Raw genomic sequence first — 14,095 nt, forward strand, 5'->3', positions numbered from 1 at the left:
CGACCAGACCAAAGAATTCGTTCAAAATGTCAAACATTTTCTGAAAAGATTTGGGGTCCAGGATTAATCGAATCGAGTCAGCCATTGGTTGTTGAGCTCGATTGAATCCAATCAGAGAAATAAAATTGAGAAAAAAAATTTCAACTTTAAATCACTGATAACTAGGCAACAGCAGAAAAAAATGTCAACGAAAAAACTTTCATTGAAAAACAAAACAAAAAACAAAAAAAAATGTCAATAAATGAAATTTATTAGTGAAGCAAAATCAAAGAAGAATGAAGAAATCAAAGATTTTTTTTTCGTTTTTGAAAAGAAAAAAATTCTGTCTCAAATCGAATTTGATTTAGATCAAATCTGATTTTCCGTTTTTTTTTTCATTTCACATGTAAAAAACTGTTCATTTTTTGTTCCATTTCAAAACACTGGTTGTGTTTCCATTCATTTTCCATCATCATCATCATTATTCAAATGAAATGTGAAAGTCGAGTTGAGTAACTTGATTCTAAACGATTCTCTTTGCCTATACAGACCTTTTTTTATTTTATTTTGAAAATGTCAGAATCAATTCTGTTTGATAAACAATATTTTTTTCATGAGTTAATTTATTATTCAACTACTTTATATGACGTATATTTTTTCGGGGAAATTTAGTTTGAAAAAAAGGATGACAAGAACAGATTTTTTTTTTGGAACAAAAATCATCCTGTAGTTATGAATTTCAAATATAATTATACCTGAAATATTATATGGACATTTAATTTTTGGCTTTGGTTCCAAAATGTAAAATTTTGACAGGAGAAAAAAAACCATTTGACCTGTATTTATTACGTAATCTGAACATGTGTAGGCAAAGTATCACTGACTGGAACATTATCAAACAACCGAATACGTCAAATTTCGGGGATTCATTATCAATCATTATCCATCATCATCCACCGGAATTAGAAGATGGTGATAATGATAATCGTCATATCTTTTTGGCCAATTGGTGGAAATTCATTCGAAATAATAATAATGATGATCCGTGATGTTGTTGATGAGATTAATGATGATGAAAATTTTTCTTTCCAAAATTGATCGATTTTTCTCAGTTACAAATACAGGGTGTGTTTGATTTTCTCCTTTCTCTCTCTCTCTCTCTCTCTCTCTCTCTCTCTCTCTCTCTCTCTCTCTCTCTCACTCTCTCTTTCGGTTCAATTGTGTTCATCATCAATTTTCATTGCTCAAAATATCATTTACACCAGACACACGGAGAGAGAGAGAGAATTTGATCAAAGATTGCCTGGCTGACACATATATATTTTTGGTAGGGCGAAAATTTCAAAATTTCAGATTTTTTCTTCTTGTTTAGGAACACCGTTCACGTTCGAGATTGGAAAAAAAGGATTTTTTTTCGCTCTGCTTTGGAAAAATGATCATTTTTTTTAACACCTATCAATTTTTTGTTTCGAGAATACCATCATCATCATCAAGATCATCATCATCGAGGAAAATCGATTTTTCCAATCACCGAAAAAAAGAAAACTATATATCATTTTGGCCATTGGTTTTTTTGCTTGTTCATTCTTTCATATTCAGCATCTTCATTGGATTCTGTTCACGATGATCATCAAGGATGATAATGATGAAGAGTGTAGGCGGACAACAACAACAACAACAAAATCATATCAACAACAACAACAAAATCATATCAACAAAAAATTGCCATTTCGATCATTATCATTATCATTATCATTATCCAGCGAAAACGTTTTTTACTATAGAATCATAGCTTTAACACTTTAGCATCATCATTGTTTGAAGTATTAAAAAAAAAAGATGAATGAATCGACAAAATCAACAAAATCGAGAGCCGAAGAAAAATTCATTCAGATGCAAAATCATCTCTCATCATCGATGGGGAAGACAAATATTTCAAGCATAATGATGATGATGATGATAATGAATTATGAATTTTTTTCTGAATAAAATTTTGATTTTTTTCAAATTTTTTTTTCTAAACTCCATTTCGATGATATGGATGGGAAAATTTTTTTCCATAATCAACAACAACAACAATAGAACAAAATGAACGAAAACTTTCACTTTCAAGGAATTTTCTCTCTCTCTCTCTCGCTCTCAATCGAAAAGCTGATTATATTGTCACATAATAATAATGAATGAATGAAGAGATAGAGAATATTCTCTCTCTATGTGTTTTTCTGTTTATTATTTTTTGTTTTGTTTGTATATTCTGCCATTATCATCAACATCATCATTATCATCATTGTCATTGAAAATATTCTTATGGTTCGTTGGATCGGAATATTCTCATCTAAACAATGTGTGTATTTTGTTTTGTTTTGTTTTTTGTTTATGTGAAATAAAAAACGAAAAAAGAGAGATTTCATTCATCGATGAACGGATTCAATTTTGTCATCATAATCATCGTCATCATTTCATTTCAATTTTCATTTTTGAATAATAAAATTCTATTTAAATCGTTGTTTTTACAAAGAGAGAATCTTTCTATCTATCTCGATTTCGATTAATATTCGATTAATGATAAATAGATAATCATTTTTGCCGATAACAACAATGACGACGACGACGACTGACGACTGATGACATAAACAAAAAAAAAAATGAAATGAAATAATTGATGAATGATGTTCCGCTCGTTCGTTCCGCTTTCATTCGGTTATATTAATCCAATTGCAAGATAGAATGAATGAATGAATGAACGAAGAAAATGCTTGGAAAAAAATGTATACCCTACATAATATGCATTGAATGTGATTCAATTATTTATTCATCATAATCATCATCATCATTCATAAATGAGAAGCTTGAATAAAAAATGAATAAAAAAAAATTCATTCAAAGACGATTTATTATCATCATCATTTCTAGAAGGATTCTGCAAAGAATAAGACAATAAGCCATCAACTATTTGGTTGGTTGGTTGTTTGGTTGCTGTGTATGTGTGTGATGGTATGCGAAATTTGAAATGTCAGAATGAAAAAAAATGATTAAATGAATTTCAAGTTTATTGAACCAGAATTGAATTGAATTGGATGAAAATCACTTCACTTGAACAAACACATACACACACACACATTCTTGATTCTGGAACAGAATTTAGGGTGATAATGATGATGATGATGATGATCACCATTATGAACCCGACAATAATAATAATAACCGAAAGGAAAGAAATAAATGAAAAAATGAATTGCCTGCGAGACAAAAAGGGTTGACAATTCTGTGTGTGTGTGTGTGTGTGGGAATTGTGTTAATTAAGAATACAAAAGGTTCAAATCAAATGAGGTGATGATTGTTTCCGTTTCTTTTAACCACCAAAAAAACACAGAATGAAAAACAATTAAAAAAGGGGAAATGAGAAATCAATTTGTTTTTCTGTGTGTGTGGAAAAAATGACATTTCAAATATGTCATCCTATCGAAACAACAGAAAACAAATGGAAAACCTGAAATTTGTAATTATTATTTGCTTTGAAGAAATAATTAATAATTACAAATTGATAAATAGAAAATAGGAAATTGAAGAAAAACACACAAACAAACACACACAGAGAGAGAATAAAAATAAATCTGTATTCAGATTCATAAACGATTCATTCATTTGTTGATGGAAATGGAAGTGTTAATAATAATGATTACAGAATCCATGAATGGCCGTTGAACCATCCAGAATGATTAAGTAAAGTAAAGTAAATCACAAAACAAATCAGAATACAAAACTGAATAGCAGAATTTGGTTCCAGCAAAAAGATAATAAAAATGATGAGAGAATAGAAATAAAGTGTAGAGAGAGAATAGAGAAAATGTATTACCATAAATATATCACCACCAACCGGAACCATTGTTTTTTGTTGTTGTTGTTGTTGTTACGGATATTTATAAAGTTAAAAGCCAAGTTTTATATAATACCATCATCATCACATCACGAAAATTTATTTTGTTTTTTGTTTTTTCATATTTATTCGAGCTTTGTGTTTACATTTAGGCTGATATCATCATCATCTTGATCTTCATCAATTCAGATATATGAATGAAAAAAGGATCCAAAAAAAGATTGATGGATTCTGGCGTGTGTGTGTGTAAATAAGCCAGCTGAAAAGCCAACATACAGAATGTACATGAATTTATGATCCAGAAACACAAAACACAGAATAGGAAAAAAATTCAAAGATCTTTTTTGATGAAATGTAAATATTTGAACGAAACAAAGAATAGCAAACAAACAAACAAAACAAAGGAAAAAAAACAATGAAGATAAACAACAAAATGAAACAAAAAACAAACTTTGAAAAAAAAGGTTAGTTAGTTTTAGTTTTAGTTTTAGTCAACCCTATTTTGCAGTGTTAAAGGTTAATTTCGGTTTAAAACAATAACAATGATGAAAATCATTTAACCCGCCCACATCACATACAGGACTAAACACAGAACAACTGAGAGAAAGTGACAGGAACTGAAACTGAAACAATGTAAATTCATTACGAACGATAATGATTATGTTTCTAGTTTTTTAGGTTTTTTTTAATGATAAACACTGTGACATAATAATGTTAAAAAATTCCAATAAAACATCTGCCTTGTTGTTTTTGTTGACCATAGGAAAAGATCACATCATTAGATTTTCAAATCATTCAACTGTCACCAACGACAAACATAATAATAATGATAATGATAATGGCGGTGATGATGATAAGATGCCTGAAGGGAGCTTATCTGTTTTTCAATTAAATATCCTTGGAAAACGAAGCTTGAAAGTTTATCAAAAGGAATTATTATTATTATTATGTTTTATGATCAGGATACGAAAAAGGGGGGAGGAGAAAACACACAACCAGAAAAAACACCCGAAAATATTATATCACCACCACGCCTGTGAAAAGCATTAAAAAAAATTTTCGGTTCAGTTCAGTTTGGTTGGGTTATTCCATTTCAGCAACAAACAACAAAAGCAAAAATTCAAGGACAAAATTCAAACTAAAGTAGATAAGAGAATCATCAAGCCCATTTTGAAAATTGAATTGCCCGAAAATCCATATAATGGTTCTATGGTTATCCAAATCACAAGTGGTTTTTCAATGTTCACAGAATATCGAAACGTAGTGAACCGAAACTGAACCAAAAAAACGCGTGTTTTTGTCGATATCAGTTACCCGAAAAACAAAAAAAAAAAGTGCTTGCAATGATAAAGATAGAAGAATGGAAACCCAAAGGAACAAAGTACCGAAAACAAAAAATGAAAAAAATGAAAAATGGGTGTTTAATAAATATAAATATAGAACCAGAAAACAACGAACCAAAGTGAAAATAATATCATGATGAAAAGAATGGCAGAAACTGGCAAGGAGAAAAACTGCTGAATTCAATATTATGAAATGTATGCTCATAAATCAACCAGCAACAACAACAGAATAAAGGATAAAGTTGGGCTCGAGAAAAAAAAACTTTGAATTTTCACAAGTTTTGTTGAAGAAAAAAAAAAGTTTCGTTCGTTTGAGACGAATGTATTGGCCATGAAACTGATGATGATGATGATGAAGGAGCCCAATATATAAAAGAAAAGAATGGAAAGAAAATCTCGTCAGTTTGGTAAGTTTGGTTGGTTGGTTGTTTTTTTTTCGGAGACTAAATCATTATCGGCGTCGGCAATCGCATTTTTTTACTCATATTTCATCATCATCTTAATATTACAATGGACCCATGCATTTGTTGTTGTTGTCAATGTTGTTTGCAACAAAAAAAAAAAAATGAATCCAGAACAGTGAAGGAAAGAAAGAAAGAAATTCTGGCCAATTCTAAGACTTTTTAAAGCAGCAGAAACTGATGAAAAAAAAGTCCCAAAATTAATCAGCTTTGTTAACACACACACACACACAAGAGAAACCCTCAGGATAATAATGATTTTTTGTTCTGTTGTAAAAAAGTGAATTTTTAATTAAAATAAAAAAAAAACTAGAAAAATTTTCTTTACTGCGAACAAAATATATTCCGAAAGATTCAGTGAAGAAAGTTTTATTTGCAAGTAGATAAAAAAAAAATCGATTCTGTGATACTGTGTGATACTATGGGACGATGATGGAAAAGAAATTTTTTGAAAATTTTTTTAAACACAGACATTATTCGCTTTTTTTTCGGGATGCTAATTGCAATAATACCCGTCGGGTATATTTCGGGTATTCAAGTTTTTTTTTATTATTTCATTCAATTGTTATGATGATGTTTTTTTTCGTCGGTTTCAAGTTGATGAAATTGATAGAAAGAAAAAAAAGAAAAATTGTTAAAAAATATCTGACTGACTGACTGGAAACATTTTTAAATTGAACAATATTCGTTGTGTGTGTGTGTGTGTTTCCATGGCAATTATCAAAATTTGGCACGTGTTTTTTTTCATCAATTTACCCGAATGAATGAATGAATAGAAAAAAACCGTCACCAAATACCGAATTTCAATATATTCCAGCCAGCGAAAAAAAAACTTGTATCTCTTGGGAGAATTCAAACAGCCAATACCATTTGGTTTTGGTTTTGTTCTGTGTTGTGTGATACAATTTTGGAAAAAAAAGAGCAAAAGAATTGAAAAGAATCGCTATCCGATTCGATATTTATTTTCTATGTTGAAATTCTTATTTTCACTCTGTATCAGTGAAAAAAAAAGAAGAAAATTCAATTCAAAACACACAAAACACAATGTGGTTTTCGATGATGATGATATTTGATATTTGATATTTTCAACCATGTGTTATACACACATTTGTTGTTGTTGTTGTTGGGTGATGATGATAATGGCAGAAACAAAAACCAAAAAAAAAAAAAATCCGTTTTTCATCATCGTATCAAACCCAAAAAGAGTTGCGTTTTTTTTTGTTGCTGGTATCAATTCTCAATGTGGTGATGGTTTCAAATATCTTTTTTCTGGGTAGAGAAACTGAGAGAGAGAGAAATAAATCGAAAAACCGATCCGAATCCGATTAATATTGAAATGAAATTTTTTTTGCTTTGTTTTTTGGGAAAATCTCATTTCCGATTGATGAAAAATTTTTTTTTCATTCGGCAATGGGTCAGCATCGCCAAAAAACAGAATTCACCAATTTTCCAATTTCATATTTTTTGTTTTCTTCGTGCACAGAATAATCGGATTCAATCCAATTCTGGTACAACAACAACATTGTAGGCAAAAGAATCTGATTTCATCATCAGATTGATGCTAGGAGGAAAAAAAATGTTTTTTCTTGTCATCATTATCTCAGTGTACAACATATGGCAACCATGGAAAAACCAAAACCAAAATTGCATTTTCACTTTCACGGTGATCGACATTTTTTTGATTAAACTTTTTTCTCCTTTCTGCTACACATCACATGATAAACATGTTTGTTGTTTGTTTTTTCTGCTTCATAAAGATTTTCAATTGGCACCTACAACATGTTTAGTTTGGGGTTATCAGATCAGAGAACTTTCTTTGTCTACTTTGTTATTGAATTTTTTTTCAATAATAAGAACAAAAAATCAACTAACTTGCTAAACAAAGGACAAAGAATGAACTAAACTTTGACCGGCTGGTGAAAAGATTTGATCTAATTTTTAAATCACAAACAAACAAACAAACAAACATCCACCACATAGACAGGCAGTTTAGTTTTGGGTTTGAACGGTGGTTTTTTTTTTTGTTTGTTTTTGATTATTAAAAGTTTTTCATTCGATCATTATCATTATTGGAAAAATTTTCCTGTAAATATTTTCTAAGAAAGTTTTTTTATATAGTAATTCTCCGTGTTCATTGTTTTATGCGTTTTTCATTCAATCGGGTATCGAAGAAAATTAATCAAACTTTTTTGTTTTGACATTTTAGTTACGTAACTACATACACAGAGTGAAACACAGAGCTGCAAAAGGTTAGATGCAGAACAAGAAAATTATGAAAGAATTTTTTCATTACAAAACATACCAGAAGAGCTACTTTTAGCCAAAAATATAGGTGACAGATCAGGATATAAAATAAAAATGATTGAATAGCTAACTAAAACAACCAAAGAATTTTTGTTTTCCAAATATATTAGATCGATAGATAGATAAAATTCCAGATTTAAGACATTGTAGAAAAAGCCAAAGAATCCATTTTATTAAAACAAAACAAAAAAATTCACATCATTCTCCCCCCTGAATGACAGTATCTGATCGATATGAGAGAAAATTTTTTGCTTGTTTGTTTTACAATCTCTAAAGGTTTCAATCGCATTCCACAATGATGGTGAAGAGAAAAAAAAGGATAAAATGAGGAAAAAAAAGAAAGAAACAAAAAAACATTCTTTTTCGATAAGAATTTTCTATTATTTTCCAGGAGAAAAAAAATCCAGAACTTAAATAAAGAAAATATTTTTTTTTTTTACAAGAAAAAGATTTTCAATTATTTCTTTGAAATGATCAGCAAACAAACAAACAAGCGACCTACATCTTTAAATCTGACAGTATCCAATTTTGCTACAAAAAATGAAAGTATCAATTCAGGATTAATATCTCCTCCTCCTCTACCACCGCCACTGCACACACACACACAGAAACTTCCCAGAATCACCAATGAAAACAAAAAGATCATTAATAAAATATATATCCAAAGCCGAATAATTTTGATTGACAAATTCTTTCGTTTTGTATGACATTCATATCTCTCATACGAACAAATGATGTTTCTTTCGTTTTTCTTGTCTTTCTGTTTTGAACAATGTCTATTGGGATTCTTTTATGTTCTTCGAAGAAGTAGAAATAGAAATGTGCAAAGTGATGGTCAGAGAATTTTAGCTTTGTATTTGCAGTAGTAATGTTTTTGGACAATCAACTTTCATAATAGACAAAAAGAAAAACAAGGATGGCACGTAATTCACACAAACACAGTGTGTGTGAGTGAGTGTTATTTATGTAATGAAAAGTTTCAGTTAAACAAAAAGAATCATTAGAATGTAAATGAAGCAACAAGAAAATTTGTCGCAAACGTTTGCAGGAAACAAACAAGCAAAAAAAAACTGAGAAACACCAAAGCAAAGTAAACATTTTGGTGGTGTATAGCGAGAGAGAAAATGATAAACTTGAATAACAAATATTAACACAAAAAATTAACACAATGTTAGTAAGTAAGGAAGGAAAAAACTGTTAAACTGATGATACGATGTGTGTGTGTGTTGATCAATGGGATGAAAAAAAAAGTCAAATTCATTAAGCCAATTGATCGGACTTTGGACCATCGTTGGATTCAATTATTTAATTGCCTTGATCAGGAAAAACTAAACTAAGATCCGATTAGTTTAAATTAATATTTAGCAAGAAAGAAGAAGTGAATGAAGAAAACATTCATTCACTTGATTGAAAATGTCCAATCAATGATGATTGGATTTTGCTTTTTTTTATGAATCGTCATCATTGATGATTTGGAACCATTTTGAATTTGATTTCCAAAAATTCATTTCCAAAACAATTTTTTTGTCTCTTAATTTCATTCATTCCATTATCCAATTCAACAACAACAGAAGAAAAGAAATCTTTACGAAAGAAATTCTGAGGAAAATTTCTTTTTCTTGGTAAAGTTGTAATTGAAATTGTACGAAATACAATTACAACTTTTCGTTTTCGTTTACAAAAACACAATCAATTGTGTGAATCAATGATAATGACATTTAAGTAAAGAAAAAGATTTTTTTGGAAAGTTCACTTGGATATGGAAAATGGCCCTTGATTTAGTTTTTTTTTCGGAAAGATTTCTTCATTTAAGATTTTTTCTTCCTTTTTTTTACAAATTATCTACCAAGGGCAAAAACATTCTATGTTGATGAGAGTTAATGGAAAAAAAATATTATGCCGGAAGATTAGCAAACCAACCATCCACCCTCACTTGAAATAATGGATGGATATCCAAAAAAAAAAAAAAAAAAGTTAATTACGCTGTTTATGAATTATTTAAATACACGGAATTAACCAAACTTGACTAACTAAAAAATGTATCTAATGAATGAATGACAGCGGGGCGGTCGGTTACTTGCTTTTCGACTTTAAACGAAAATATTCGAGAAAAATTGTCATCCAAATCTATAGGTGTTATTTCTGCACCAACGAATGTCATTATCCAATCATCATTATGAATAATGAAAAATCCTGATACCAAAAAAAAAAACCCTGGCAAAATCATCATCATCATCATTTCGTTGATGATGAATAAGGAATCAGACAGACCGACCGAAAAAAAAAATTAATTAATAATAATCTTTCTGTCGCTGTGTGTTAGAATTGTTTGCTGTGTTTGTTTGCTATTATTATTAATCAGGAAAGAAGAAGATTTATTAGACATTCTTTTTTTTAACACATGATTATATGACAGGGACAATATTACATATTCCTGTCTGTCTAAACAGGAGAAACAAAAAATTACTAAACAAAATAAAAGACCAATATCCAAACTGAACTGTTTTGAATAACAAACAAACATTGTTATCATCATCATTATAATGATGAGGATGATAATAACGATTAAAAGTGTCAATAAAATCAAAATGGATGCAAATTTTTTTCGTTTGTTTGTTTGCACATTGTTTTCAATATTTATTTAACCCTTCATTGTCTTTTTTTTCTCTTCTCGTTCCCATTTCCAAATCAATAAAAACAGATACACAGAATCAGGAATATTGATTGATCTATGGGAATCATTAGGATTTAATAATGATGTTGATGTTGTTGTTGAAAACAATGGCGATGATTTGAATGATGAAAACTGTGATGAAATCATCATTATTGATGATATGGAAAATACTCAAATGTTTTTACAACAAAAACAACAACAATGTATATCCAATAACAACAACAACAATCAAATGATAAAATCGACAAATCGTACCATCGATGAACAACAACAACAAAAACAAAAACATATCGAATCATCATCGATTGGTGAACATATCCTGAAGGTAAGTTCTTTATTTATTTCTTTGTTTCGACAATTTTGATTCAATTTTGGACAAATAACCAAAAAGAAAACAGCAAAACAAAACAGCAAAACAAAAACAAAACAAACTTTTCTTTTTGCTTTTCGCATTTCATAATTTCAAAAAAAAATCCCATAGGGCTATCAATAAAAGGAAAACGAAAAATTTTGTTTTTCCAAATATAGAAAAACAATCGTTTTGCCATTTTGATTGAAAAGTTTTTTTTTGTTTTCTGGCTAATTTACCGTCTGAGAAAGAGATTTTTTTCAATTAAAAATTCTACCCAGTTCTAGAGATTACCAAAAAAAAGTAATGATAATAAAGATTTAAAGTGAAACAAGAAAAAAAAAAAGTTTCCAGATTTAATTTCCGAAAAATTTTTCCAAAAATAGAAAACTTACCGAAAAATTTTTCCAGTTTTGAGCACAAAATATTCAACTTTGATTTGTTGTTGTTGTTCAAAAATACACCTTTTAATGATCCAAAAATGCAAACAAACAAACACACAGCAAACGCACAAACACAAAACATTGAATCGCACAAACACCGCAATGAATGAATTTTTGAAAAAAAATTGATGAAGAAATGATTGTTGTTTTCAAAATGTTTTTTTTATTGTTGATTTTATTATCGATGATGATTGTACATGAAAATGTTTCCTAAGGGATGTTTTTGGGTTATTTGAATTCTTTATCATCCATCCAACGATGATGATGATGGTGTCCAACGAGAATTTCTGTTGTTGAAAGAAACGAAATAAAAAAAATTTTAAATAAAAATTCTGGAAAGAAATTAAAGAAAGTTCGCATTGAAATTCTTTCGACTATTTCAACATCAGTAGCATTTTGCCAAAAAAAAAAATATCCCATAAAACCAATAATCCAAATGCGCAATGAATGAATAAACAGAATTTTCATTCATCTAAGAAAGAATAAAGAGAAATTCATTTGGAATCCAAAGAATAAACGATTTTTACGATTGAATAAAGCTAATGATCATTTCACCTTTCAATGGATGATTTCTGGGTATTATTATCAGGAATGTTTTTGGGAAAAGAAAAGCAAAGGTAAAAACCAAATGAAATTCCTTTTCTTTTCTATTTCTACTTGGTCTACTTGGAACTTTTTTTCTTATTTCTTCTTATTTCACTTGTGTTTCCAATAATCATTATTTGCATTTGCAAGAATAATTTCCTTTTGAATGCTATACTTGTTCATTTCGATTCATTTCATTTCATTCAATCAACATGAATGAATGAATCGTTGTTGTTGTTCTTACGCTGTTCTTCGATGATGAATTTTTTTTTCTATTTTTATTCAATAATATGTTTACAGAATCCATATAGAGTCGATATAGCAAATATATTTTTGGTATTTTGCTCGGTTTTTGACTTTTGTTTTCAAAAAAAAAAACAGGTAGCATTTGTAATTCTTCAATTTTTTTTCGGAATAAATTCAATATTGTTGAAGCCATTTAGATTGAAATAGCCAAATAAACATTTAAATTCTTAAGAAGAATATATTTACATTGTCTAAAAAAAGCAAAACAGACAAACCAAACTAAAATCCAAACCCGAATAAGAATTTTTGCTTACCTTGCTCAAGAGGAAAACCAAAAAGCTAAAGTCAAAAATCAAAATTCATCAATTTTTTTTCGAGGAAAAAAGCTGAACTATCACACACAATGCGATTGAGTGATGGTTTAGATCTGAGATACTATCAAGCGAAAACATTAATATTCCATAATGAGAATCCATATTATAACAAACGAAGAAACGAAAAAAAAAACGCTTCACGGAAACGGAAATGTTTCACACTCTAATGAACTGTATCTGCTTTTTTTTCTTTTTCAACAAAAAAAAATCCATAGCTCATTGTTGTCGCTGCAGAATCTGTATCTGACTAGAATCTTTTACTTCCTGACCATAAGAATTTCCAAAAAATGAATGAATGAATGAATGAATGTGGATCCAGTATGCAGAGATAAATGTTATTTCACAAAAAATTATATACTCTACACATTTTTGACTATGAAGGGAAATTCACTGTAAACAAAACAAAAAAATCGATTCTCGACCACGATGATGATGATAGGGAATGTTGTAATCAACTTGGCCGAAATCATTTCGCTCTCTCTCTCTCTCTCTCTCTCTCTTTCTCCTACTTTTCACAAACACAAACCTAGAATATTTTTTGATAAACAGGCACGTGTCAAACTGAGCCTATAGAACAACAACAACAACAACAAGAATAATCAAACAATTCAGTCATCCGTCCACTAAACACACATAACAATTCAGTCAACCAGCTTTAAGCTGTTGAAATTTTCAATGAACCTTGGATATTATTATTTTTGTTTTGCAGTTCGTTTTTTTTTTTCGTTTGGGTTGGCTTTTTTTTCGATCGAAATTTTCAACCAAAAAAAAAGTGATTGATATGAAAACATTGGTTGATGGTAAATAAAAAACAAACTCTGAAACTATCTGAACATGGAAGGTTCTGAATTTTCCTGATTGGACTTACCCTATGTCGTTGATGTCGTTGATGACGAAGAATTTTTCTCGGAAAGAATCATCAAATGAATGAATGGAATGTTCACATTTGTCATTCATTAATTCATTCACAGAAACACAGAAAAAATCGACCAAATGAGCAAAAGAATTGGCTGAAAAAATAACCGAAAAATGATTCATAAATTCCAACGAATAAGGTAACAAATCATTAACAAACCGCACACACAAATAAAAAACCGGGAAAACTTGGTTCATTTAAATGTTTGCGCGTTTGTGATGTGTTCACATTCAGAATGACAATTCAAGAATACATTCAAGAATTCATTTTCATCAACGACCAGAATTTTGAAAACATTATGTGTGTGGTGTGTTTCATTTTTCATTTGGATTCCCTCTCTTTTTTTTGCATCCATTCGTTTTACAAAGTGGTAGTAGTAGAAATGATAATCGTAGTAGTAGCAGTAATAGTAATGGATGTTTGTATCCGGTTATTTCCATTCCGGTAACTTTGTTCTATGCTACTACTACCTACTGGTATCTATGAATGGTATCAGTTCTTATCGGACCAAAACGAAAAAAAAACATTCGAAATGTATGTGGTA

At 29.6% G+C, this 14,095-nt stretch overlaps 2 protein-coding genes across 2 annotated transcripts in view; one reads left to right on the forward strand and one right to left on the reverse strand.

The window, feature by feature from the left end:
* Positions 1 to 13,817, reverse strand: part of LOC113791528 (uncharacterized) — a 39,243-nt gene extending 25,426 nt beyond the window's left edge. Inside the window, exons 1-2 of the mRNA XM_075822133.1 lie at positions 13,504 to 13,817; positions 11,383 to 11,717 (exon numbers count right to left, since the gene is read on the reverse strand). The gene's annotated coding sequence lies outside the window, so the exon portion shown is untranslated. The remainder of the gene's footprint in view (positions 1 to 11,382; positions 11,718 to 13,503) is intronic.
* The window catches only part of Nin (blastoderm-specific gene 25D), a 50,998-nt gene that overhangs the window by 28,091 nt on the left and 8,812 nt on the right, over positions 1 to 14,095 (forward strand). The window contains exon 2 of the mRNA XM_075822131.1: positions 10,666 to 10,963. Within this exon, the coding sequence (XP_075678246.1) occupies positions 10,666 to 10,963 (298 nt within the window). The remainder of the gene's footprint in view (positions 1 to 10,665; positions 10,964 to 14,095) is intronic.

The sequence above is a fragment of the Dermatophagoides pteronyssinus genome, unplaced genomic scaffold (assembly GCF_027571235.1).
Source record: "Dermatophagoides pteronyssinus isolate colony J.1.1.1.1 unplaced genomic scaffold, Derpt_VIB-CSIC_2022.12 sq0015, whole genome shotgun sequence".
In the NCBI taxonomy this organism is placed as follows: domain Eukaryota; kingdom Metazoa; phylum Arthropoda; class Arachnida; order Sarcoptiformes; family Pyroglyphidae; genus Dermatophagoides; species Dermatophagoides pteronyssinus.